At 35.6% G+C, this 23,304-nt stretch overlaps 1 protein-coding gene across 1 annotated transcript in view; it reads right to left on the reverse strand.

Moving 5' to 3' along the window:
* Positions 1 to 23,304, reverse strand: part of ppp2r5b (protein phosphatase 2, regulatory subunit B', beta) — a 94,463-nt gene that overhangs the window by 6,380 nt on the left and 64,779 nt on the right. Inside the window, exon 7 of the mRNA XM_065025237.1 lies at positions 3,822 to 3,930. Coding sequence (XP_064881309.1) covers positions 3,822 to 3,930 — 109 coding nt within the window. The remainder of the gene's footprint in view (positions 1 to 3,821; positions 3,931 to 23,304) is intronic.

The following is a 23,304-nucleotide window of genomic DNA, read 5'->3' on the forward strand; positions in this document are numbered from 1 at the left end:
GGGATGGGTTCTAATATGACTAGGATGGGTTCTAATATACCTAGGATGGGTTCTAATAAGACTAGGATGGATTCTAATATACCTAGGATGGGTTCTAATATGACTAGGATGGGTTCTAATATACCTAGGATGGGTTCTAATATGACTAGGATGGGTTCTAATATGACTAGGATGGGTTCTAATATAACCAGGATGTGTTCTAATATGACTAGGATGGGTTCTAATATACATAGGATGGGTTCTAACATGGCTAGGATGGGTTCTAATATGACTAGGATGGGTTCTAATATGACTAGGATGGGTTCTAATATAACTAGGATGGGTTCTAATATGACTAGGATGGGTTCTAATATAACCAGGATGTGTTCTAATATGACTAGGATGGGTTCTAATATAACCAGGATGTGTTCTAATATGACTATGATGGGTTCTAATATACATAGGATGGGTTCTAACATGGCTAGGATGGGTTCTAATATGACTAGGATGGGTTCTAATATGACTAGGATGGGTTCTAATATACCTGGGATGGGTTCTAATATGACTAGGATGAGTTCTAATATACCTAGGATGGGTTCTAATATGACTAGGATGGATTCTAATATACCTAGGATGGGTTCTAATATGACTAGGATGGGTTCTAATATACCTAGGATGGGTTCTAATATGACTAGGATGGGTTCTAATATGACTAGGATGGGTTCTAATATAACTAGGATGGGTTCTAATATGACTAGGATGGGTTCTAATATGACTAGGATGGGTTCTAATATAACCAGGATGTGTTCTAATATGACTAGGATGGGTTCTAATATACATAGGATGGGTTCTAACATGGCTAGGATGGGTTCTAATATGACTAGCATGGGTTCTAATATAACTAGCATGGGTTCTAATATAACTAGGATGGGTTCTAATATGACTAGCATGGGTTCTAATATGACTAGGATGTGTTCTAATATAACTAGGATGGGACCTAATATGACTAGGATGGGATCTAATATGACTAGGATGGGTTCTAATATGACTAGGATGGGTTCTAATATGACTATGATGTGTTCTAACATGACTAGGATGGGTTCTAACATAACTAGGATGGGTTCTAATATGACTAGGATGTGTTCTAATATGACTAGCATGGGTTCTAATATAACTAGGATGGGTTCTAATATAACTAGGATGGGTTCTAATATGACTATGATGTGTTCTAACATGACTAGGATGGGTTCTAACATAACTAGGATGGGTTCTAACATAACTAGGATGGGTTCTAACATGACTAGGATGGGTTCTAATATAACTAGGATGGGTTCTAACATGACTAGGATGGGTTCTAATATGACAAGCATGGGTTCTAATATGACTAGGATTGGTTCAGAAATACCTAGGACAGGTTCTAATATAACTACGATGGGTTCTAATATGACTAGGATGGGTTCTAATATAACTACGATGGGTTCTAATATGACTAGGATTGTGCCTTTTGCCTCTGGACAACGAAAGAGAGGTGATGTGAAAGCAACAGGAGAGAAACAGCATATTGGTGGGTAGCGGTGCTGCGGGTTGAATCATAACCCACAGTTCCCGCGGTTATATCCGATAAATGGCATATGAGGAAGTCTTTCACAGGCAGCGCGTGACAAAACAACTAGCTGATTATTGAGTTGCGGCTGTCAGTGAAAAACATATTGAATATGTGTGAAGATAATGTCGCTTGAGTATCATTGCAAATTTTGAGACAAGAAGAGTCTGTCAGGGAAGATAGACTCTCCCCAGAATGCGCTGCGCTGTTTCCCCGCCAGTTCTTCTGCATTTGTTGTTTCATGTTAATGTACCCTTTGACGTTGATCAATTCTAAATTAGAGATGTCACCAGCAGTACATTTACCGATAATCCCAGACATGTGGTTACATTAATGTATGTTAATGCGTTATATTGCTAATTACGCCTACAGTCATTTAGTGTTCTCATTCTCGGAGTGGAAACGTTGTTTGCACAGTTCACAACCTGCTACACTTGTGAGAAACACGTTTCTGATTCATTTCATGACCATCATTTACGAGTTGTCCATTTTTTTCATTGTCTTTTGTGTGGAGTGCTCCGTGTGAGCAATGATCGTGGGTCTGGTGTCTGTCTTGTTCGTGGTGAGGGAGCCCACGTCCCGGAGCATGCAGCCTACCTGGGTCTGCTGCACGCAAATGTAGGAAAGTGGCCATTTGTGGATGTTTCATTTCTGATTGTCTTAACTCACCATGTCCACCACTAACAAGCTGAGCTTCTCACTAACTGTTTTCTTCACCTCACACAGGAAGTCAACAAAGTCTCTCTTTTCTTTACACCCATTGGGAATAACAGCCTAATCGTTCCTCACAGTAGGCCTATTTGAAAAAAATATTTCCCAACATTCTCCCCCTTAATATAATCACCAAGTCTCGGTGTGAAAGAGCAACATATCACAATCTGATGATCCCATATATCCAGTGGAAACGTCATAAAATAGCCTTCCTCTTTCCCTTAATTAAGTAAAAATAGCTGTCTGTTCTGAGCTCATCCGTGCAGGAAACGTTGAGCGCCAGAATAGGCTAGTTGATGCAATGTTGCAAGTTCGCTAGAGATAGCGCAAATCAGGACAGGGAGGCAGACAGGCGGACTAGATAGATTAATGTGATTTGAAATAAGTGGAATTTTTTATCGATAGACTATATTTTCTCCTGTTTTAATTTGTTGGGTTTATCGATTTTTACTTAGTTGACAAATAGACGTTATAGGCCAACAGCTGCATCGGTCATCTCTGAGTTCCGTGAGCTCGTTTCTGCAGCCACCAAGGCATCACGGTATTTCAGTGTGCTCATATGGCAGAGGCTGATGCTCTGGCATTAGTTTCATTTAAACTTTTCGATAAAAAAATAATAATAATTTTACTATAGATTTTTATTATTAACCAGGCAACAATGATTTTGAGTAACAAAAAACATCATTATTGAAATTAAACTGTTCCAAAATGTGCATATGAAAAATCACAGCTGGCATGCAGGCTGGTAGAAATGGTCAGATAAATTGTAGGCTATTGCTTCCGCAAACACGAAACTCACGCGCTGACTATGAAGTCTTCATAAAATAATTAACCTCCACATTTCTATGCTGGGATTTTCTAGGAAATGATGTGCCTCATAATATGAAGTCAAACAATGAACTATGTTTTCAACATGCCTCCAGTTGACATTTTAAAGTGGCGAGTGACGCGCCGATAGCCTGCATCATTTTGTTTTTTCTACCGGTCAATTTGGCCGGAGACAATTGTATTTATTAGTTTAACATATGGCAATTATTGGCTAATGAAAACCCGGACGGTATATACAGATTGAATAGAACTCAACATGTTTTAAACACAGATACATTTACATAGACACACATACATACTGGTGTGATGGTGTGACTTGTTCTGGATCTGCAGCCAGTGTGAATGTAGTGTGACTCGAGGCTGCTCTCCAGTGGCCATGGGTACACATTGCAGTCTCTCATATATATATATATTTTTTAACCTTTTATTTAACTAGGCAAGTCAATAAAGAACAAATTCTTATTTTCAATGTTGGGTCTAGGAACAGCGGGTTAACTGCCTTGTTCAGGGGCAGAATGACAGATTTTTACCTTGTCAGCTCAGGGATTCAATCTTGCAACCTCCTGGTTACTAATCAAACGATCTAACCACGAGGCCACCTGCCGCCCCAGGTAGCCTATTTAACACTTAATACTGGGGAACAGAGAGAGAGAGAGAAAGAGAGAGAGAGAGAGAGTCTGTCTGTATGTGCGTGACTGACCTGTGCATGGAAGATGGACAGGGACTTGGCTGTGTGTAGAGGGATCAGGACTCGAACCAGGAACTGCTTGTGTTCCGACTTCAGGGGTAGCGCAAACCCGTTTATAATGCTGTAGAGGGGGGTGGTGGGGGGACAGAGAACGATAGAGAAAGAGAGAGAGAGATGATTAGAGAGCAGAGTGGGAGACGGGGACGTTTGGGTGGGCAGATGTGGAGAAAAGATAGAGAGAAAGAGGGAGGGGGATGGAAAGAGAGAGTGGGATTCAAAAAAGGAGTGAGAGAAAGAAAATAAAAGAGGGGAGAGGTAGAGGAAGAGCAACAGTGGGGAGGAAGAGTGGGAGGAGAAAAAGAGGAGAGGAGGAAAAAGGGATTAAGAAAAAAGTATAATATCTTGTCATCACCATCTCTCTCTCTCTCTCTCTCTCTCTCTCTCTCACTCACTCCCTCCTTCCCCCAAAACTCTGACTCACTCCCTCCTTCACTCACTGGTTCACCCTCCTCCCTCCCTCCCTCCCTCCCTGTCTCAGCATGAAGTTAGGTTTATGTCTTAATCAAGTCAGTGCCAAGGAGAAACTAAAACCAAGTTCAGGTACGAAGGAACAAACCTTCACCAGGATTGTGGATCTGGAAGGCCTAGAGCACCCAATAGACAATATGTACAGAGGTAAAGATGAACAGATGTACTGATACACCAGATAAAGAGAACACACCTGATGTAAAGATGTAAAGAGAACACACCTGATGTAAAGATGTAAAGAGAACACACCTGATGTAAAGATAAAGAGAGCACACCTGATGTAAAGATAAAGAGAACACACCTGATGTAAAGATAAAGAGAACACACCTGATGTAAAGAGAAAGAGAACACACCTGATGTAAAGAGAAAGAGAACACACCTGATGTAAAGAGAAAGAGAACACACCTGATGTAAAGATAAAGAGAACACACCTGATGTAAAGATGTAAAGAGAACACACCTGATGTAAAGATAAAGAGAACACACCTGATGTAAAGATAAAGAGAGCACACCTGATGTAAAGATAAAGAGAACACACCTGATGTAAAGATAAAGAGAACACACCTGATGTAAAGATAAAGAGAACACACCTGATGTAAAGATAAAGAGAACACACCTGATGTAAAGATAAAGAGAACACACCTGATGTAAAGATAAAGAGAACACACCTGATGTAAAGATGTAGAGAACACACCTGATGTAAAGATAAAGAGAACACACCTGATGTAAAGATGTAAAGAGAACACACCTGATGTAAAGATAAAGAGAGCACACCTGATGTAAAGATGAAGAGAACACACCTGATGTAAAGATAAAGAGAACACACCTAATGTAAAGATGTAAAGATAAAGAGAACACACCTGATGTAAAGATGTCAAGAGAACACACCTGATGTAAAGATGTAAAGAGAACACACCTGATGTAAAGATAAAGAGAACACACCTTATGTAAAGATGTAAAGAGAACACACCTGATGTAAAGATAAAGAGAACACACCTGATGTAAAGATAAAGAGAGCACACCTGATGTAAAGATAAAGAGAACACACCTGATGTAAAGATAAAGAGAGCACACCTGATGCAAAGATAAAGAGAGCACACCTGATGTAAAGATAAAGAGAACACACCTGATGTAAAGATAAAGAGAACACACCTGATGTAAAGATAAAGAGAACACACCTGATGTAAAGATAAAGAGAACACACCTGATGTAAAGATAAAGAGAACACACCTGATGTAAAGATAAAGAGAACACACCTGATGTAAAGATAAAGAGAACACACCTGATGTAAAGATAAAGAGAACACACCTGATGTAAAGATAAAGAGAACACACCTGATGTAAAGATAAAGAGAACACACCTGTAAAGATGTAAAGATGTAAAGAGAACACACCTGATGTAAAGATGTAAAGATAAAGAGAACACACCTGATGTAAAGATGTAAAGATGTAAAGATGTAAAGAGAACACACCTGATGTAAAGATGTAAAGATGTAAAGAGAACACACCTGATGTAAAGATGTAAAAGTAAAGTAAAGATAAAACACACCTGATGTAAAGATGTAAAGAGAACACACCTGATGTAAAGATGTAAAGAGAACACACCTGATGTAAAGATGTAAAGATGTAAAGAGAACACACCTGATGTAAAGATGTAAAGATGTAAAGAGAACACACCTGATGTAAAGATGTAAAGAGAACACACCTGATGTAAAGATGTAAAGATGTAAAGAGAACACACCTGATGTAAAGATGTAAAGAGAACACACCTGATGTAAAGATGTAAAGAGAACACACCTGATGTAAAGATGTAAAGAGAACACACCTGATGTAAAGATGTAAAGAGAACACACCTGATGTAAAGAAAGATAAAGTAAAGAGAACACACCTGATGTAAAGATGTAAAGATGTAAAGATAAAGAGAACACACCTGATGTAAAGATGTAAAGAGAACACACCTGATGTAAAGATGTAAAGATGTAAAAGAACACACCTGATGTAAAAGAAAGAGAACACACCTGATGTAAAGAGAACACACCTGATGTAAAGATGTAACCTGATGTAAAGAGAACACACCTGATGTAAAAGATGATGTAAAAGAGAACACCTGATGTAAAGATGATGTAAAAGATAAAGAGAACACACCTGATGTAAAGATAAAGAGAAAAGATGTAAAGATAAAGAGAACACACCTGATGTAAAGATAAAGAGAACACACCTGATGTAAAAGAACACACCTGATGTAAAGATAAAGAGAACACACCTGATGTAAAGATAAAGAGAACACACCTGATGTAAAGATAAAGAGAACACACCTGATGTAAAGATGATAAAGAGAACACACCTGATGTAAAGATAGAGAACACACCTGATGTAAAGATAAAGAGAAAACCTGATGTAAAGATAAAGAGAACACACCTGATGTAAAGAGAAAAGATGTAAAGAAAGAGAACACACCTGATGTAAAGATGTAAAGATAAAGAACACACCTGATGTAAAGATAAAGAGAACACACCTGATGTAAAGATAAAGAGAACACACCTGATGTAAAGATAAAGAGAACACACCTGATGTAAAGATAAAGAGAAACACCTGATGTAAAGATAAAGAGAACACACCTGATGTAAAGATAAAGAGAACACACCTGATGTAAAGATAAAGAGAACACACCTGATGTAAAGATAAAGAGAACACACCTGATGTAAAGATAAAGAGAACACACCTGATGTAAAGATAAAGAGAACACACCTGATGTAAAGATAAAGAGAGCACACCTGATGTAAAGAAAGAGAACACACCTGATGTAAAGATAAAGAGAACACACCTAAAGATGTAAAGATAAAGAGAACACACCTGATGTAAAGATAAAGAGAACACACCTGATGTAAAGATAAAGAGAACACACCTGATGTAAAGATAAAGAGATGTAAAGATAAAGAGAACACACCTGATGTAAAGATAAAGAGAACACACCTGATGTAAAGATAAAGAGAACACACCTGATGTAAAGATAAAGAGAACACACCTGATGTAAAGATAAAAGAACACACCTGATGTAAAGATAAAGAGAACACACCTGATGTAAAGATAAAGAACACACCTGATGTAAAGATGATGTAAAGATAAAGAACACACCTGATGTGTAAAGATAAAGAGAACACACCTGATGTAAAGATAAAGAGAACACACCTGATGTAAAGATAAAGAGAACACACCTGATGTAAAGATAAAGAACACACCTGATGTAAAGATAAAAGAACACACTGATGTAAAGATGTAAAGAGAACACACCTGATGTAAAGATAAAGAGAACACACCTGATGTAAAGATAAAGAGAACACACCTGATGTAAAGATGTAAAGAAAGAGAACACACCTGATGTAAAGATAAAGAGAACACACCTGATGTAAAGTAAAGATAAAGAGAAACACCTGATGTAAAGATGTAAAGATGTAAAGAGAACACACCTGATGTAAAGATGTAAAGAGAACACACCTGATGTAAAGATAAAGAGAACACACCTGATGTAAAGATGTAAAGAGAACACACCTGATGTAAAGATGTAAAGATGTAAAGAGAACACACCTGATGTAAAGATGTAAAGAGAACACACCTGATGTAAAGATGTAAAGAGAACACACCTGATGTAAAGATGTAAAGAGAACACACCTGATGTAAAGATGTAAAGAGAACACACCTGATGTAAAGATGTAAAGATGTAAAGAGAACACACCTGATGTAAAGATGTAAAGATAAAGAGAACACACCTGATGTAAAGATGTAAAGAGAACACACCTGATGTAAAGATGTAAAGATAAAGAGAACACACCTGATGTAAAGATGTAAAGAGAACACACCTGATGTAAAGATGTAAAGATGTAAAGAGAACACACCTGATGTAAAGATGTAAAGATGTAAAGAGAACACACCTGATGTAAAGATAAAGAGAACACACCTGATGTAAAGATAAAGAGAACACACCTGATGTAAAGATGTAAAGAGAACACACCTGATGTGATGAACACACCTGATGTAAAGATAAAGAGAACACACCTGATGTAAAGATAAAGAGAGCACACCTGATGTAAAGATAAAGAGAACACACCTGATGTAAAGATAAAGAGAACACACCTGATGTAAAGATAAAGAGAACACACCTGATGTAAAGTAAAGAGTAAAGAGAACACACCTGATGTAAAGATAAAGAGAACACACCTGATGTAAAGATAAAGAGAACACACCTGATGTAAAGATAAAGAGAACAACCTGATGTAAAGATAAAGAGAACACACCTGATGTAAAGATAAAGATAAAGATAAAGAGAACACACCTGATGTAAAGATAAAGATAAAGAGAACACACCTGATGTAAAGATGTAAAGATGTAAAGAGAACACACCTGATGTAAAGATGTAAAGAGAACACACCTGATGTAAAGATGTGAAAGATAAAGAACACACCTGATGTAAAGATGATAAAGATGTAAAGAGAACACACCTGATGTAAAGATGTAAAGAGAACACACCTGATGATAAAGATAAAGAGAACACACCTGATGTAAAGATGTAAAGATGTAAAGAGAACACACCTGATGTAAAGATGTAAAGAGAACACACCTGATGTAAAGATGTAAAGAGAACACACCTGATGTAAAGATGTAAAGAGAACACACCTGATGTAAAGATGTAAAGAGAACACACCTGATGTAAAGAAGATAAAGTAAAGAAACACACCTGATGTAAAGATGTAAAGAACACACCTGATGTAAAGATGTAAAGATGTAAAGAAACACACCTGATGTAAAGATGTAAAGAACACACCTGATAAAGAGAACACACCTGATGTAAAGATAAAGTAAATGTAAAGAACACACCTGATGTAAAGAACACACCTGATGTAAAGATGTAAAGAGAACACAAAGATGTAAAGAGAACACACCTGATGTAAAGATGTAAAGAGAACACACCTGATGTAAAGATAAAGAGAACACACCTGATGTAAAGATGTAAAGAGAACACACCTGATGTAAAGATGTAAAGATGTAAAGAGAACACACCTGATGTAAAGATAAAGAGAACACACCTGATGTAAAGATGTAAAGAGAACACACCTGATGTAAAGATGTAAAGATGTAAAGAGAACACACCTGATGTAAAGATGTAAAGAGAACACACCTGATGTAAAGATGTAAAGAGAACACACCTGATGTAAAGATATAAAGATGTAAAGAGAACACACCTGATGATGTAAAGAGAGAACACACCTGATGTAAAGATGTAAAGAGAACACACCTGATGTAAAGATGTAAAGATGTAAAGAGAACACACCTGATGTAAAGATAAAGAGAACACACCTGATGTAAAGATAAAGAGAACACACCTGATGTAAAGATAAAGAGAACACACCTGATGTAAAGATAAAGAGAACACACCTGATGTAAAGATAAAGAGAACACACCTGATGTAAAGATAAAGAGAACACACCTGATGTAAAGATAAAGAGAACACACCTGATGTAAAGATGTAAAGAGAACACACCTGATGTAAAGATGTAAAGAGAACACACCTGATGTAAAGATAAAGAGAACACACCTGATGTAAAGATGTAAAGAGAACACACCTGATGTAAAGATAAAGAGAACACACCTGATGTAAAGATAAAGAGAGCACACCTGATGTAAAGATAAAGAGAACACACCTGATGTGAAGATAAAGAGAACACACCTGATGTAAAGATGTAATGTAAAGATAAAGAGAACACACCTGATGTAAAGATAAAGAGAACAACCTGATGTAAAGATAAAGAGAACACACCTGATGTAAAGATAAAGAGAACACACCTGATGTAAAGATGTAAAGAGAACACACCTGATGTAAAGATAAAGAGAACACACCTGATGTAAAGATGTAAAGAGAACACACCTGATGTAAAGTAAAAGAGAACACCTGATGTAAAGATAAAGAGAACACACCTGATGTAAAGATAAAGAGAACACACCTGATGTAAAGATGTAAAGATAAAGAGAACACACCTGATGTAAAGATAAAGAGAACACACCTGATGTAAAGATAAAGTAAAGAGAACACACCTGATGTAAAGATAAAGAGATGTAAAGATGTAAAGAGAACACACCTGATGTAAAGATAAAGAGAACACACCTGATGTAAAGATAAAGAACACACCTGATGTAAAGATAAAGAGAAAAGATGTAAAGATAAAGAGACACACCTGATGCAAAGATAAAGAGAACACACCTGATGTAAAGATAAAGAGAACACACCTGATGTAAAGATAAAGAGAGAACACACCTGATGTAAAGATAAAGAGAACACACCTGTAAAGATGTAAAGAGAACAAAGAGATAAAGAGAACACACCTGATGTAAAGATAAAGAGAACACACCTGATGTAAAGATAAAGAGAACAACCTGATGTAAAGACCTGATGTAAAGATAAAGAGAACACACCTGATGTGTAAAGATGTAAAGAGAACACACCTGATGTAAAGATGTAAAGAGAACACACCTGATGTAAAGATGTAAAGAAAAGAGAACACACCTGATGTAAAGATGTAAAGAGAACACACCTGATGTAAAGATGTAAAGAGAACACACCTGATGTAAAAAGATGTAAAGAGAACACACCTGATGTAAAGAGAACACACCTGATGTAAAGATGTAAAGATGTAAAGAGAACACACCTGATGTAAAGATAAAAGAGAACACACCTGATGTAAAGATAAAGAACACACCTGATGTAAAGATGTAAAGAGAACAACCTGATGTAAAGATAAAGAGAACACACCTGAGTAAAGAGAACACACCTGATGTAAAGATAAAGAGAACACACCTGATGTAAAGATGTAAAGAGAACACACCTGATGTAAAGATGTAAAGAGAACACACCTGATGTAAAGATGTAAAGATGTAAAGAGAACACACCTGATAAAGAGAACACACCTGATGTAAAGATGTAAAGAGAACACACCTGATGTAAAGATGTAAAGATGTAAAGAGAACACACCTGATGTAAAGATGTAAAGATGTAAAGATAAAGTAAAGAGAACACACCTAAAGATGTAAAGAGAACACACCTGATGTAAAGATGTAAAAGAGAACACACCTGATGTAAAGATGTAAAGATGTAAAGAGAACACACCTGATGTAAAGATGTAAAGATGTAAAAGAACACATGATGTAAAGATGTAAAGAGAACACACCTAAAGATGTAAAGAGAAAAGATGTAAAGAGAACACACCTGATGTAAAGATAAAGAGAACACACCTGATGTAAAGATAAAGAGAACACACCTGATGTAAAAGATAAAGAGAACACACCTGATGTAAAGATAAAGAGTGTAAATGTAAAGATGTAAAGAGAACACACCTGATGTAAAGATGTAAAGATAAAGTAAAGAGAACACACCTGATGTAAAGATGTAAAAGTAAAGAGAACACACCTGATGTAAAGATGTAAAGAGAACACACCTGATGTAAAGATGTAAAGATAAAGTAAAGAGAACACACCTGATGTAAAGATGAAACACCTGATAAAGTAAAGAGACACCTGATGTAAAGATGTAAAGAGAACACACCTGATGTAAAGATAAAAAGATGTAAAGATGTAAAGATGTAAAGAGAACACACCTGATGTAAAGATGTAAAGAGAACACACCTGATGTAAAGATAAAGAGAACACACCTGATGTAAAGATGTAAAGATGTAAAGAGAACACACCTGATGATAAAGATGTAAAGAGAAAAGATGTAAAGATAAAGAGAACACACCTGATGTAAAGATGTAAAGAGAACACACCTGATGTAAAGATGAAAGATGTAAAGAACACACCTGATGTAAAGTAAAGAGAACACACCTGATGTAAAGATGTAAAGAGAACACACCTGATGTAAAGATGTAAAAGAGAACACACCTGATGTAAAGATAAAGAGAACACACCTAAAGATAAAGAGAACACACCTGATGTAAAGATAAAGAGAACACACCTGATGTAAAGATAAAGAGAACACACCTGATGTAAAGATAAAGAGAACACACCTGATGTAAAGAGAAAGAGAACACACCTGATGTAAAGAGAAAGAGAACACACCTGATGTAAAGAGAAAAGATGTAAAGAGAACACACCTGATGTAAAGATGTAAAGATGTAAAGAGAACACACCTGATGTAAAGATAAAGAGAACACACCTGATGTAAAGATAAAGAGAACACACCTGATGTAAAGATAAAGAGAACACACCTGATGTAAAGATAAAGAGAACACACCTGATGTAAAGATAAAGAGAACACACCTGATGTAAAGATGTAAAGAGAACACACCTGATGTAAAGATAAAGAGAACACACCTGATGTAAAGATAAAGAGAGCACACCTGATGTAAAGATAAAAGAAACACACCTGATGTAAAGATAAAGAGAACACACCTGATGTAAAGATAAAGAGAACACACCTGATGTAAAGATAAAGAGAACACACCTGATGTAAAGATAAAGAGAACACACCTGATGTAAAGATAAAGAGAGCACACCTGATGTAAAGATAAAGAGAACACACCTGATGTAAAGATAAAGAGAACACACCTGATAAAGATAAAGAGAACACACCTGAAGATGATGTAAAGAAGAGAACACACCTGATGTAAAGATAAAGAGAACACACCTGATGTAAAGATAAAAGATAAAGAGAACACACCTGATGTAAAGATAAAGAGAACACACCTGATGTAAAGAGAACAACCTGATGTAAAGATAAAGAGAACACACCTGATGTAAAGATAAAGAGAACACCTGATGTAAAGATAAAGAAAGAGAACACACCTGATGTAAAGATGTAAAGATGATGTAAAGAGAACACACCTGATGTAAAGATGTAAAGAGAACACACCTGATGTAAAAGACCTGATGTAAAGAGTAAAGAGAACACACCTGATGTAAAGATGTAAAGATGTAAAGAGAACACACCTGATGTAAAGATGTAAAGTAAAGAGAACACACCTGATGTAAAGATGTAAAGAGAACACACCTGATGTAAAGATGTAAAGATAAAGAGAACACACCTGATGTAAAGATGTAAAGATGTAAAGAGAACACACCTGATGTAAAGATGTAAAGATGTAAAGAGAACACACCTGATGTAAAGATGTAAAGATGTAAAGAGAACACACCTGATGTAAAGATAAAGAGAACACACCTGATGTAAAGATAAAGAGAACACACCTGATGTAAAGATGTAAAGAGAACACACCTGATGTAAAGATGTAAAGAGAACACACCTGATGTAAAGATAAAGAGAACACACCTGATGTAAAGATAAAGAGAACACACCTGATGTAAAGATGTAAAGAAGATGTAAAGAGAACACACCTGATGTGATGTAAAAAGAACATGTAAAGATGATGTAAAGATAAAAACACACCTGATGATGTAAAGATAAAGAAAGATGTAAAGATAAAGAGAACACACCTGATGTAAAGATAAAGAGAACACACCTGATGTGATGTAAAGATAAAGAGAACACACCTGATGTAAAGAGAACACACCTGATAAAGAGAACACACCTGATGTAAAGATAAAGAGAACACACCTGATGTAAAGATAAAGAGAACACACCTGATGTAAAGATAAAGAGAACACACCTGATGTAAAGATGTAAAGAGAACACACCTGATGTAAAGAACACACCTGATGTAAAGATGAAAATGATGTAAAGATAAAGAGAACACACCTGATGTAAAGATAAAGTATGTAAAAGAGAACACACCTGATGTAAAGATGTAAAGAGAACACACCTGATGTACCTGATGTAAAGATAAAGAGAACAACCTGATAAAGATAAAGAGAACACCTGATGTAAAGATAAAGAGAACACACCTGATGTAAAGATGAAAAGATGTAAAGAGAACACACCTGATGTAAAGATGTAAAGAGAACACACCTGATGTAAAGATGTAAAAGAGAACACACCTGATGTAAAGTAAAAGAAACACATGTAAAGATGTAAAGATGTAAAGAGAACACACCTGATGTAAAGATGTAAAGAGAACACACCTGATGTAAAGATGTAAAGAGAACACACCTGATGTAAAGATAAAGAGAACACACCTGATGTAAAGATGTAAAGAGAGAACACACCTGATGTAAAGATAAAGAGAACACACCTGATGTAAAGTAAAGAGAACACAATGTAAAGATGTAAAGATGTAAAGAGAACACACCTGATGTAAAGATGTAAAATGTAAAGAGAACACACCTGATGTAAAGATGTAAAGAGAACACACCTGATGTAAAGATGTAAAGATGTAAAGAGAACACACCTGATGTAAAGATGATGTAAAGATAAAGATAAAGAGAACACACCTAAAGATGTAAAGATGTAAAGAGATGTAAAGAGAAAAGATGTAAAGAGAACACACCTGATGTAAAGATGTAAAGATGTAAAGAGACACACCTGATGTAAAGATGTAAAGAGAACACACCTGATGTAAAGATGTAAAGTAAAGAGAACACACCTGATGTAAAGATGTAAAATGTAAAGAGAACACACCTGATGTAAAGATGTAAAGAGAACACACCTGATGTAAAGATGTAAAGAGAACACACCTGATGTAAAGATAAAGAGAACACACCTGATGTAAAGATAAAGAGTAAAGAGAACACACCTGATGTAAAGATGTAAAGAGTAAAGAGAACACACCTGATGTAAAGATAAAAGAGAACACACCTGATGTAAAGATAAAAGAACACACCTGATGTAAAGATAAAGAGAACACACCTGATGTAAAAGTAAAGAGAAAAGATGTAAAGATAAAGAGAACACACCTGATGTAAAGATAAAGAGAACACACCTGATGTAAAGATAAAGAGAACACACCTGATGTAAAGAGAAAGAGAACACACCTGATGTAAAGAGAAAGAGAACACACCTGATGTAAAGAGAAAGAGAACACACCTGATGTAAAGATGTAAAGAGAACAACCTGATGTAAAGATAAAGAGAACACACCTGATGTAAAGATAAAGAAAGATGTAAAGATAAAGAGAACACACCTGATGTAAAGATAAAGATGAACACACCTGATGTAAAGATAAAGAGAACACACCTGATGTAAAGATAAAGAGAACACACCTGATGTAAAGATAAAGAGAACACACCTGATGTAAAGATAAAGAGAAGAACACCTGATGTAAAGATAAAGAGAACACACCTGATGTAAAGATGTAAAGAGAACACACCTGATGTAAAGATAAAGAGAACACACCTGATGTAAAGATGTAAAGAGAACACACCTGATGTAAAGATAAAGAGAGCACACCTGATGTAAAGATGAAGAGAACACACCTGATGTAAAGATAAAGAGAACACACCTAATGTAAAGATGTAAAGATAAAGAGAACACACCTGATGTAAAGATGTAAAGAGAACACACCTGATGTAAAGATAAAGAGAACACACCTGATGTAAAGATGTAAAGATAAAGAGAACACACCTGATGTAAAGATAAAGAGAACACACCTGATGTAAAGATGTAAAGAGAACACACCTGATGTAAAGATAAAGAGAACACACCTGATGTAAAGATGTAAAGAGAACACACCTGATGTAAAGATGTAAAGATAAAGAGAACACACCTGATGTAAAGATAAAGAGAGCACACCTGATGCAAAGATAAAGAGAGCACACCTGATGTAAAGATAAAGAGAACACACCTGATGTAAAGATAAAGAGAGCACACCTGATGTAAAGATAAAGAGAACACACCTGATGTAAAGATAAAGAGAACACACCTGATGTAAAGATAAAGAGAACACACCTGATGTAAAGATAAAGAGAACACAACTGATGTAAAGATAAAGAGAACACACCTGATGTAAAGATAAAGAGAACACACCTGATGTAAAGATGTAAAGATGTAAAGAGAACACACCTGATGTAAAGATGTAAAGAGAACACACCTGATGTAAAGATGTAAAGATGTAAAGAGAACACACCTGATGTAAAGATGTAAAGATGTAAAGAGAACACACCTGATGTAAAGATGTAAAGAGAACACACCTGATGTAAAGATGTAAAGATGTAAAGAGAACACACCTGATGTAAAGATGTAAAGATGTAAAGAGAACACACCTGATGTAAAGATGTAAAGAGAACACACCTGATGTAAAGATGTAAAGAGAACACACCTGATGTAAAGATGTAAAGAGAACACACCTGATGTAAAGATGTAAAGATGTAAAGAGAACACACCTGATGTAAAGATGTAAAGAGAACACACCTGATGTAAAGATGTAAAGATGTAAAGAGAACACACCTGATGTAAAGATAAAGAGAACACACCTGATGTAAAGATGTAAAGATAAAGAGAACACACCTGATGTAAAGATGTAAAGATGTAAAGAGAACACACCTGATGTAAAGATGTAAAGATGTAAAGAGAACACACCTGATGTAAAGATGTAAAGAGAACACACCTGATGTAAAGATAAAGAGAACACACCTGATGTAAAGATAAAGAGAACACACCTGATGTAAAGATAAAGAGAACACACCTGATGTAAAGATAAAGAGAACACACCTGATGTAAAGATAAAGAGAACACACCTGATGTAAAGATAAAGAGAACACACCTGATGTAAAGATAAAGAGAACACACCTGATGTAAAGATGTAAAGATGTAAAGAGAACACACCTGATGTAAAGATGTAAAGATAAAGATAAAGAGAACACACCTGATGTAAAGATAAAGAGTAAAGAACACACCTGATGTAAAGATGTAAAAGATGTAACCTGATGTAAAGATGTAAAGAGAACACACCTGATGTAAAGATGTAAAGATAAAGAGAAAAGATGTAAAGAGAACACACCTGATGTAAAGATAAAGAGAACACACCTGATGTAAAGATGTAAAGATGTAAAGAGAACACACCTGATGTAAAGATGTAAAGAGAACACACCTGATAAAGATAAAAGTAAAGATGTAAAGAGAACACACCTGATAAAGATGTAAAGATAAAGAGTAAAGAGAACACACCTGATGTAAAGATGAGAAAGATGTGTAAAGAGAACACACCTAAAGATGTAAAGATGTAAAGATGTAAAGATGTAAAGATGTAAAGAGAACACACCTGATGTGATGTAAAGATGTAAAGAGAACACACCTGATGTAAAGATGTAAAGAGAACACACCTGATGTAAAGATGTAAAGAGAACACACCTGATGTAAAGATATAAAGATGTAAAGAGAACACACCTGATGTAAAGATGTAAAGATGTAAAGAGAACACACCTGATGTAAAGATAAAGAGAACACACCTGATGTAAAGATAAAGAGAGCACACCTGATGTAAAGATAAAGAGAACACACCTGATGTAAAGATAAAGAGAACACACCTGATGTAAAGATAAAGAGAACACACCTGATAAAGATAAAGAGAACAACCTGATAAAGTAAAGAGAACACACCTGATGTAAAGATAAAGAGAACACACCTGATGTAAAGATAAAGAGAACACACCTGATGTAAAGAGAAAGAGAACACACCTGATGTAAAGAGAAAGAGAACACACCTGATGTAAAGAGAAAGAGAACACACCTGATGTAAAGAGAAAGAGAACACACCTGATGTAAAGATAAAGAGAACACACCTGATGTAAAGATGTAAAGAGAACACACCTGATGTAAAGATAAAGAGAACACACCTGATGTAAAGATAAAAAGATAAAGAGAGACACACCTGATGTAAAGATAAAGAGAACACACCTGATGTAAAGATAAAGAGAACACACCTGATGTAAAGATAAAGAGAACACACCTGATGTAAAGATAAAGAGAACACACCTGATGTAAAGAATAAAAGAACACACCTGATGTAAAGATAAAGAGAACACACCTGATGTAAAGATAAAGAGAACACACCTGATGTAAAGATAAAGAGAACACACCTGATGTAAAGATAAAGAGAACACACCTGATGTAAAGATAAAGAGAGCACACCTGATGTAAAGATAAAGAGAACACACCTGATGTAAAGATAAAGAGAACACACCTAATGTAAAGATGTAAAGATAAAGAGAACACACCTGATGTAAAGATGTCAAGAGAACACACCTGATGTAAAGATGTAAAGAGAACACACCTGATGTAAAGATAAAGAGAACACACCTGATGTAAAGATGTAAAGAGAACACACCTGATGTAAAGATAAAGAGAACACACCTGATGTAAAGATAAAGAGAGCACACCTGATGTAAAGATAAAGAGAACACACCTGATGTAAAGATAAAGAGAACACACCTGATGTAAAGATAAAGAGAGCACATAAAGATGAGAAAAGATGTAAAGAGAACACACCTGATGTAAAGATAAAGATAAAGAGAACACACCTGATGTAAAGATAAAGAGAACACACCTGATGTAAAGATAAAGAGAACACACCTGATGTAAAGATAAAGAGAACACACCTGATGTAAAGATAAAGAGAACACACCTGATGTAAAGATAAAGAGAACACACCTGATGTAAAGATAAAGAGAACACACCTGATGTAAAGATGTAAAGATGTAAAGAGAACACACCTGATGTAAAGATGTAAAGAGAACACACCTGATGTAAAGATGTAAAGAGAACACACCTGATGTAAAGATGTAAAGATGTAAAGAGAACACACCTGATGTAAAGATGTAAAGATGTAAAGAGAACACACCTGATGTAAAGATGTAAAGAGAAAAGATGTAAAGATGTAAAGATGTAAAGAGAACACACCTGATGTAAAGATGTAAAGAGAACACACCTGATGTAAAGATGTAAAGCTGTAAAGAGAACACACCTGATGTAAAGATGTAAAGAGAACACACCTGATGTAAAGATGTAAAGATGTAAAGAGAACACACCTGATGTAAAGATGTAAAGAGAACACACCTGATGTAAAGATGTAAAGAGAACACACCTGATGTAAAGATAAAGAGAACAAAGATAAAGTAAAGAGAACACACCTGATGTAAAGATGTAAAGAGAACACACCTGATGTAAAGATGTAAAGATGTAAAGAGAACACACCTGATGTAAAGATGTAAAGATGTAAAGAGAACACACCTGATGTAAAGATGTAAAGATAAAGAGAACACACCTGATGTAAAGATGTAAAGATGTAAAGAGAACACACCTGATGTAAAGATGTAAAGATGTAAAGAGAACACACCTGATGTAAAGATGTAAAGAGAACACACCTGATGTAAAGATGTAAAGAGAACACACCTGATGTAAAGATGTAAAGATGTAAAGAGAACACACCTGATGTAAAGATGTAAAGAGAACACACCTGATGTAAAGATGTAAAGAGAACACACCTGATGTAAAGATGTAAAGATGTAAAGAGAACACACCTGATGTAAAGATGTAAAGATGTAAAGAGAACACACCTGATGTAAAGATGTAAAGATAAAGAGAACACACCTGATGTAAAGATGTAAAGATAAAGAGAACACACCTGATGTAAAGATAAAGAGACCTGATGTAAAGAAAGAGAACACACCTGATGTAAAGATAAAGAGAACACACCTGATGTAAAGATAAAGAGAACACACCTGATGTAAAGAGAAAAGAACACACCTAAAGAGACACACCTGAAAGAGAAAGAGAACACACCTGATGTAAAGAGAAAGAGAACACACCTGATGTAAAGAGAAAGAGAACACACCTGATGTAAAGAGAAAGAGAACACACCTGATGTAAAGAGAAAGAGAACACACCTGATGTAAAGAGAACACACCTGATGTAAAGATGTAAAGAGAACACACCTGATGTAAAGATAAAGAGAACACACCTGATGTAAAGATAAAGAGAGCACACCTGATGTAAAGATAAAGAGAACACACCTGATGTAAAGATAAAGAGAACACACCTGATGTAAAGATAAAGAGAACACACCTGATGTAAAGATAAAGAGAACACACCTGATGTAAAGATAAAGAGAACACACCTGATGTAAAGATAAAGAGAACACACCTGATGTAAAGATGTAAAGAGAACACACCTGATGTAAAGATAAAGAGAACACACCTGATGTAAAGATGTAAAGAGAACACACCTGATGTAAAGATAAAGAGAGCACACCTGATGTAAAGATGAAGAGAACACACCTGATGTAAAGATAAAGAGATCACACCTAATGTAAAGATGTAAAGATAAAGAGAACACACCTGATGTAAAGAGAAAGAGAACACACCTGATGTAAAGATGTAAAGAGAACACACCTGATGTAAAGATAAAGAGAACACACCTTATGTAAAGATGTAAAGAGAACACACCTGATGTAAAGATAAAGAGAACACACCTGATGTAAAGATAAAGAGAGCACACCTGATGTAAAGATAAAGAGAACACACCTGATGTAAAGATAAAGAGAGCACACCTGATGCAAAGATAAAGAGAGCACACCTGATGTAAAAGAACACACCTGATGTAAAGATAAAGAGAACACACCTGATGTGTAAAAAGAACACACCTGATGTAAAGATAAAGAGAACACACCTGATGTAAAGATAAAGAGAACACAACCTGATGTAAAGATAAAGAGAACACACCTGATGTAAAGATAAAGAGAACACACCTGATGTAAAGATAAAGAGAACACACCTGATGTAAAGATAAAGAGAACACACCTGATGTAAAGATAAAGAGAACACACCTGATGTAAAGATAAAGAGAACACACCTGATGTAAAGATAAAGAGAACACACCTGATGTAAAGATGTAAAAGAACACACCTGATGTAAAGATAAAGAAAGAGAACACACCTGATGTAAAGATGTAAAGAGATAAAGAGAACACACCTGATGTAAAGATGTCAAGAGAACACACCTGATGTAAAGATGTAAAGAGAACACACCTGATGTAAAGATAAAGAGAACACACCTGATGTAAAGATAAAGAGAGCACACCTGATGTAAAGATAAAGAGAACACACCTGATGTAAAGATGTAAAAGAGAACACACCTGATGTAAAAGATAAAAGAGAACACACCTGATGTAAAGAGAAAGAGAACACACCTGATGTAAAGATAAAGAGAACACACCTGATGTAAAGATGTAAAGAGAACACACCTGATGTAAAGATGTAAAGAGAACACACCTGATGTAAAGATAAAGAGAACACACCTGATAAAGATAAAGAGAACAAAGATAAAGATGTAAAGAGAACACACCTGATGTAAAGATAAAGAGAACACACCTGATGTAAAGATGTAAAGAGAACACACCTGATGTAAAAGAGTAAAGAGAACACACCTGATGTAAAGATGTAAAGATGTAAAGAAAGAGAACACACCCTGTAACACCTGATGTAAAGATGAAAAGATAAAGTAAAGAGAACACACCTGATGTAAAGATGTAAAGTAAAGAACACATGTAAAGATGTAAAGAGAACACACCTGATGTAAAGATAAAGTAAAGAGAAACACACCTGATGTAAAGATGTAAAGATGTAAAGAGAACACACCTGATGTAAAGATGTAAAGAGAACACACCTGATGTAAAGAACCTGATGTAAAGAGAACACACCTGATGTAAAGATGTAAAGATGTAAAGAGAACACACCTGATGTAAAGATGTAAAGAGAACACACCTGATGTAAAGATGTAAAGATGTAAAGAGAACACACCTGATGTAAAGATGTAAAGAGAACACACCTGATGTAAAGATGTAAAGAGAACACACCTGATGTAAAGATGTAAAGAGAACACACCTGATGTAAAGATGTAAAGAGAACACACCTGATGTAAAGATGTAAAGATGTAAAGAGAACACACCTGATGTAAAGATGTAAAGATGTAAAGAGAACACACCTGATGTAAAGATAAAGAGAAAAGATGTAAAGAGAACACACCTGATGAAAAGATGTAAAGTAAAGAGAACACACCTGATGTAAAGATGTAAAGAGAACACACCTGATGTAAAGATGTAAAGAGAACACACCTGATGTAAAGATATAAAGATGTAAAGAGAACACACCTGATGTAAAGATGTAAAGATGTAAAGAGAACACACCTGATGTAAAGATAAAGAGAACACACCTGATGTAAAGATAAAGAGAGCACACCTGATGTAAAGATAAAGAGAACACACCTGATGTAAAGATAAAGAGAACACAACACACCTGATGTAAAGATGTAAAGATAAAGAGAGCACACCTGATGTAAAGATAAAGAGAGCACACCTGATGTAAAGATAAAGAGAACACACCTGATGTAAAGATAAAGAGAACACACCTGATGTAAAGATAAAGAGAACACACCTGATGTAAAGATAAAGAGAACACACCTGATGTAAAGAGAAAGAGAACACACCTGATGTAAAGAGAAAGAGAACACACCTGATGTAAAGATAAAGAGAACACACCTGATGTAAAGATGTATGTAAAGATAAAGAACACACCTGATGTAAAGATAAAGAGAACACACCTGATGTAAAGATAAAGAGAACACACCTGATGTAAAGATAAAGAGAACACACCTGATGTAAAGATGTAAAGAGAACACACCTGATGTAAAGATAAAGAGAAAGAGAATGTAAAGATGTAAAGATAAAGAGAACACACCTGATGTAAAGATGTCTGATGTAAAGAGTAAAGAGAACACACCTGATGTAAAGATGTAAAGAGAACACACCTGATGTAAAGATAAAGAGAACACACCTGATGTAAAGATGTAAAGAGAACACACCTGATGTAAAGATAAAGAGAACACACCTGATGTAAAGATAAAGAGAGCACACCTGATGTAAAGATAAAGAGAACACACCTGATGTAAAGATAAAGAGAGCACACCTGATGCAAAGATAAAGAGAGCACACCTGATGTAAAGATAAAAGAACACACCTGATGTAAAGAGAACACACCTGAAAGAGAACACACCTGATGTAAAGATAAAGATAAAGAGAACACACCTGATGTAAAGATAAAGAGAA

This window comes from Oncorhynchus nerka, linkage group LG12, assembly GCF_034236695.1.
Source record: "Oncorhynchus nerka isolate Pitt River linkage group LG12, Oner_Uvic_2.0, whole genome shotgun sequence".
Classification (NCBI taxonomy): domain Eukaryota; kingdom Metazoa; phylum Chordata; class Actinopteri; order Salmoniformes; family Salmonidae; genus Oncorhynchus; species Oncorhynchus nerka.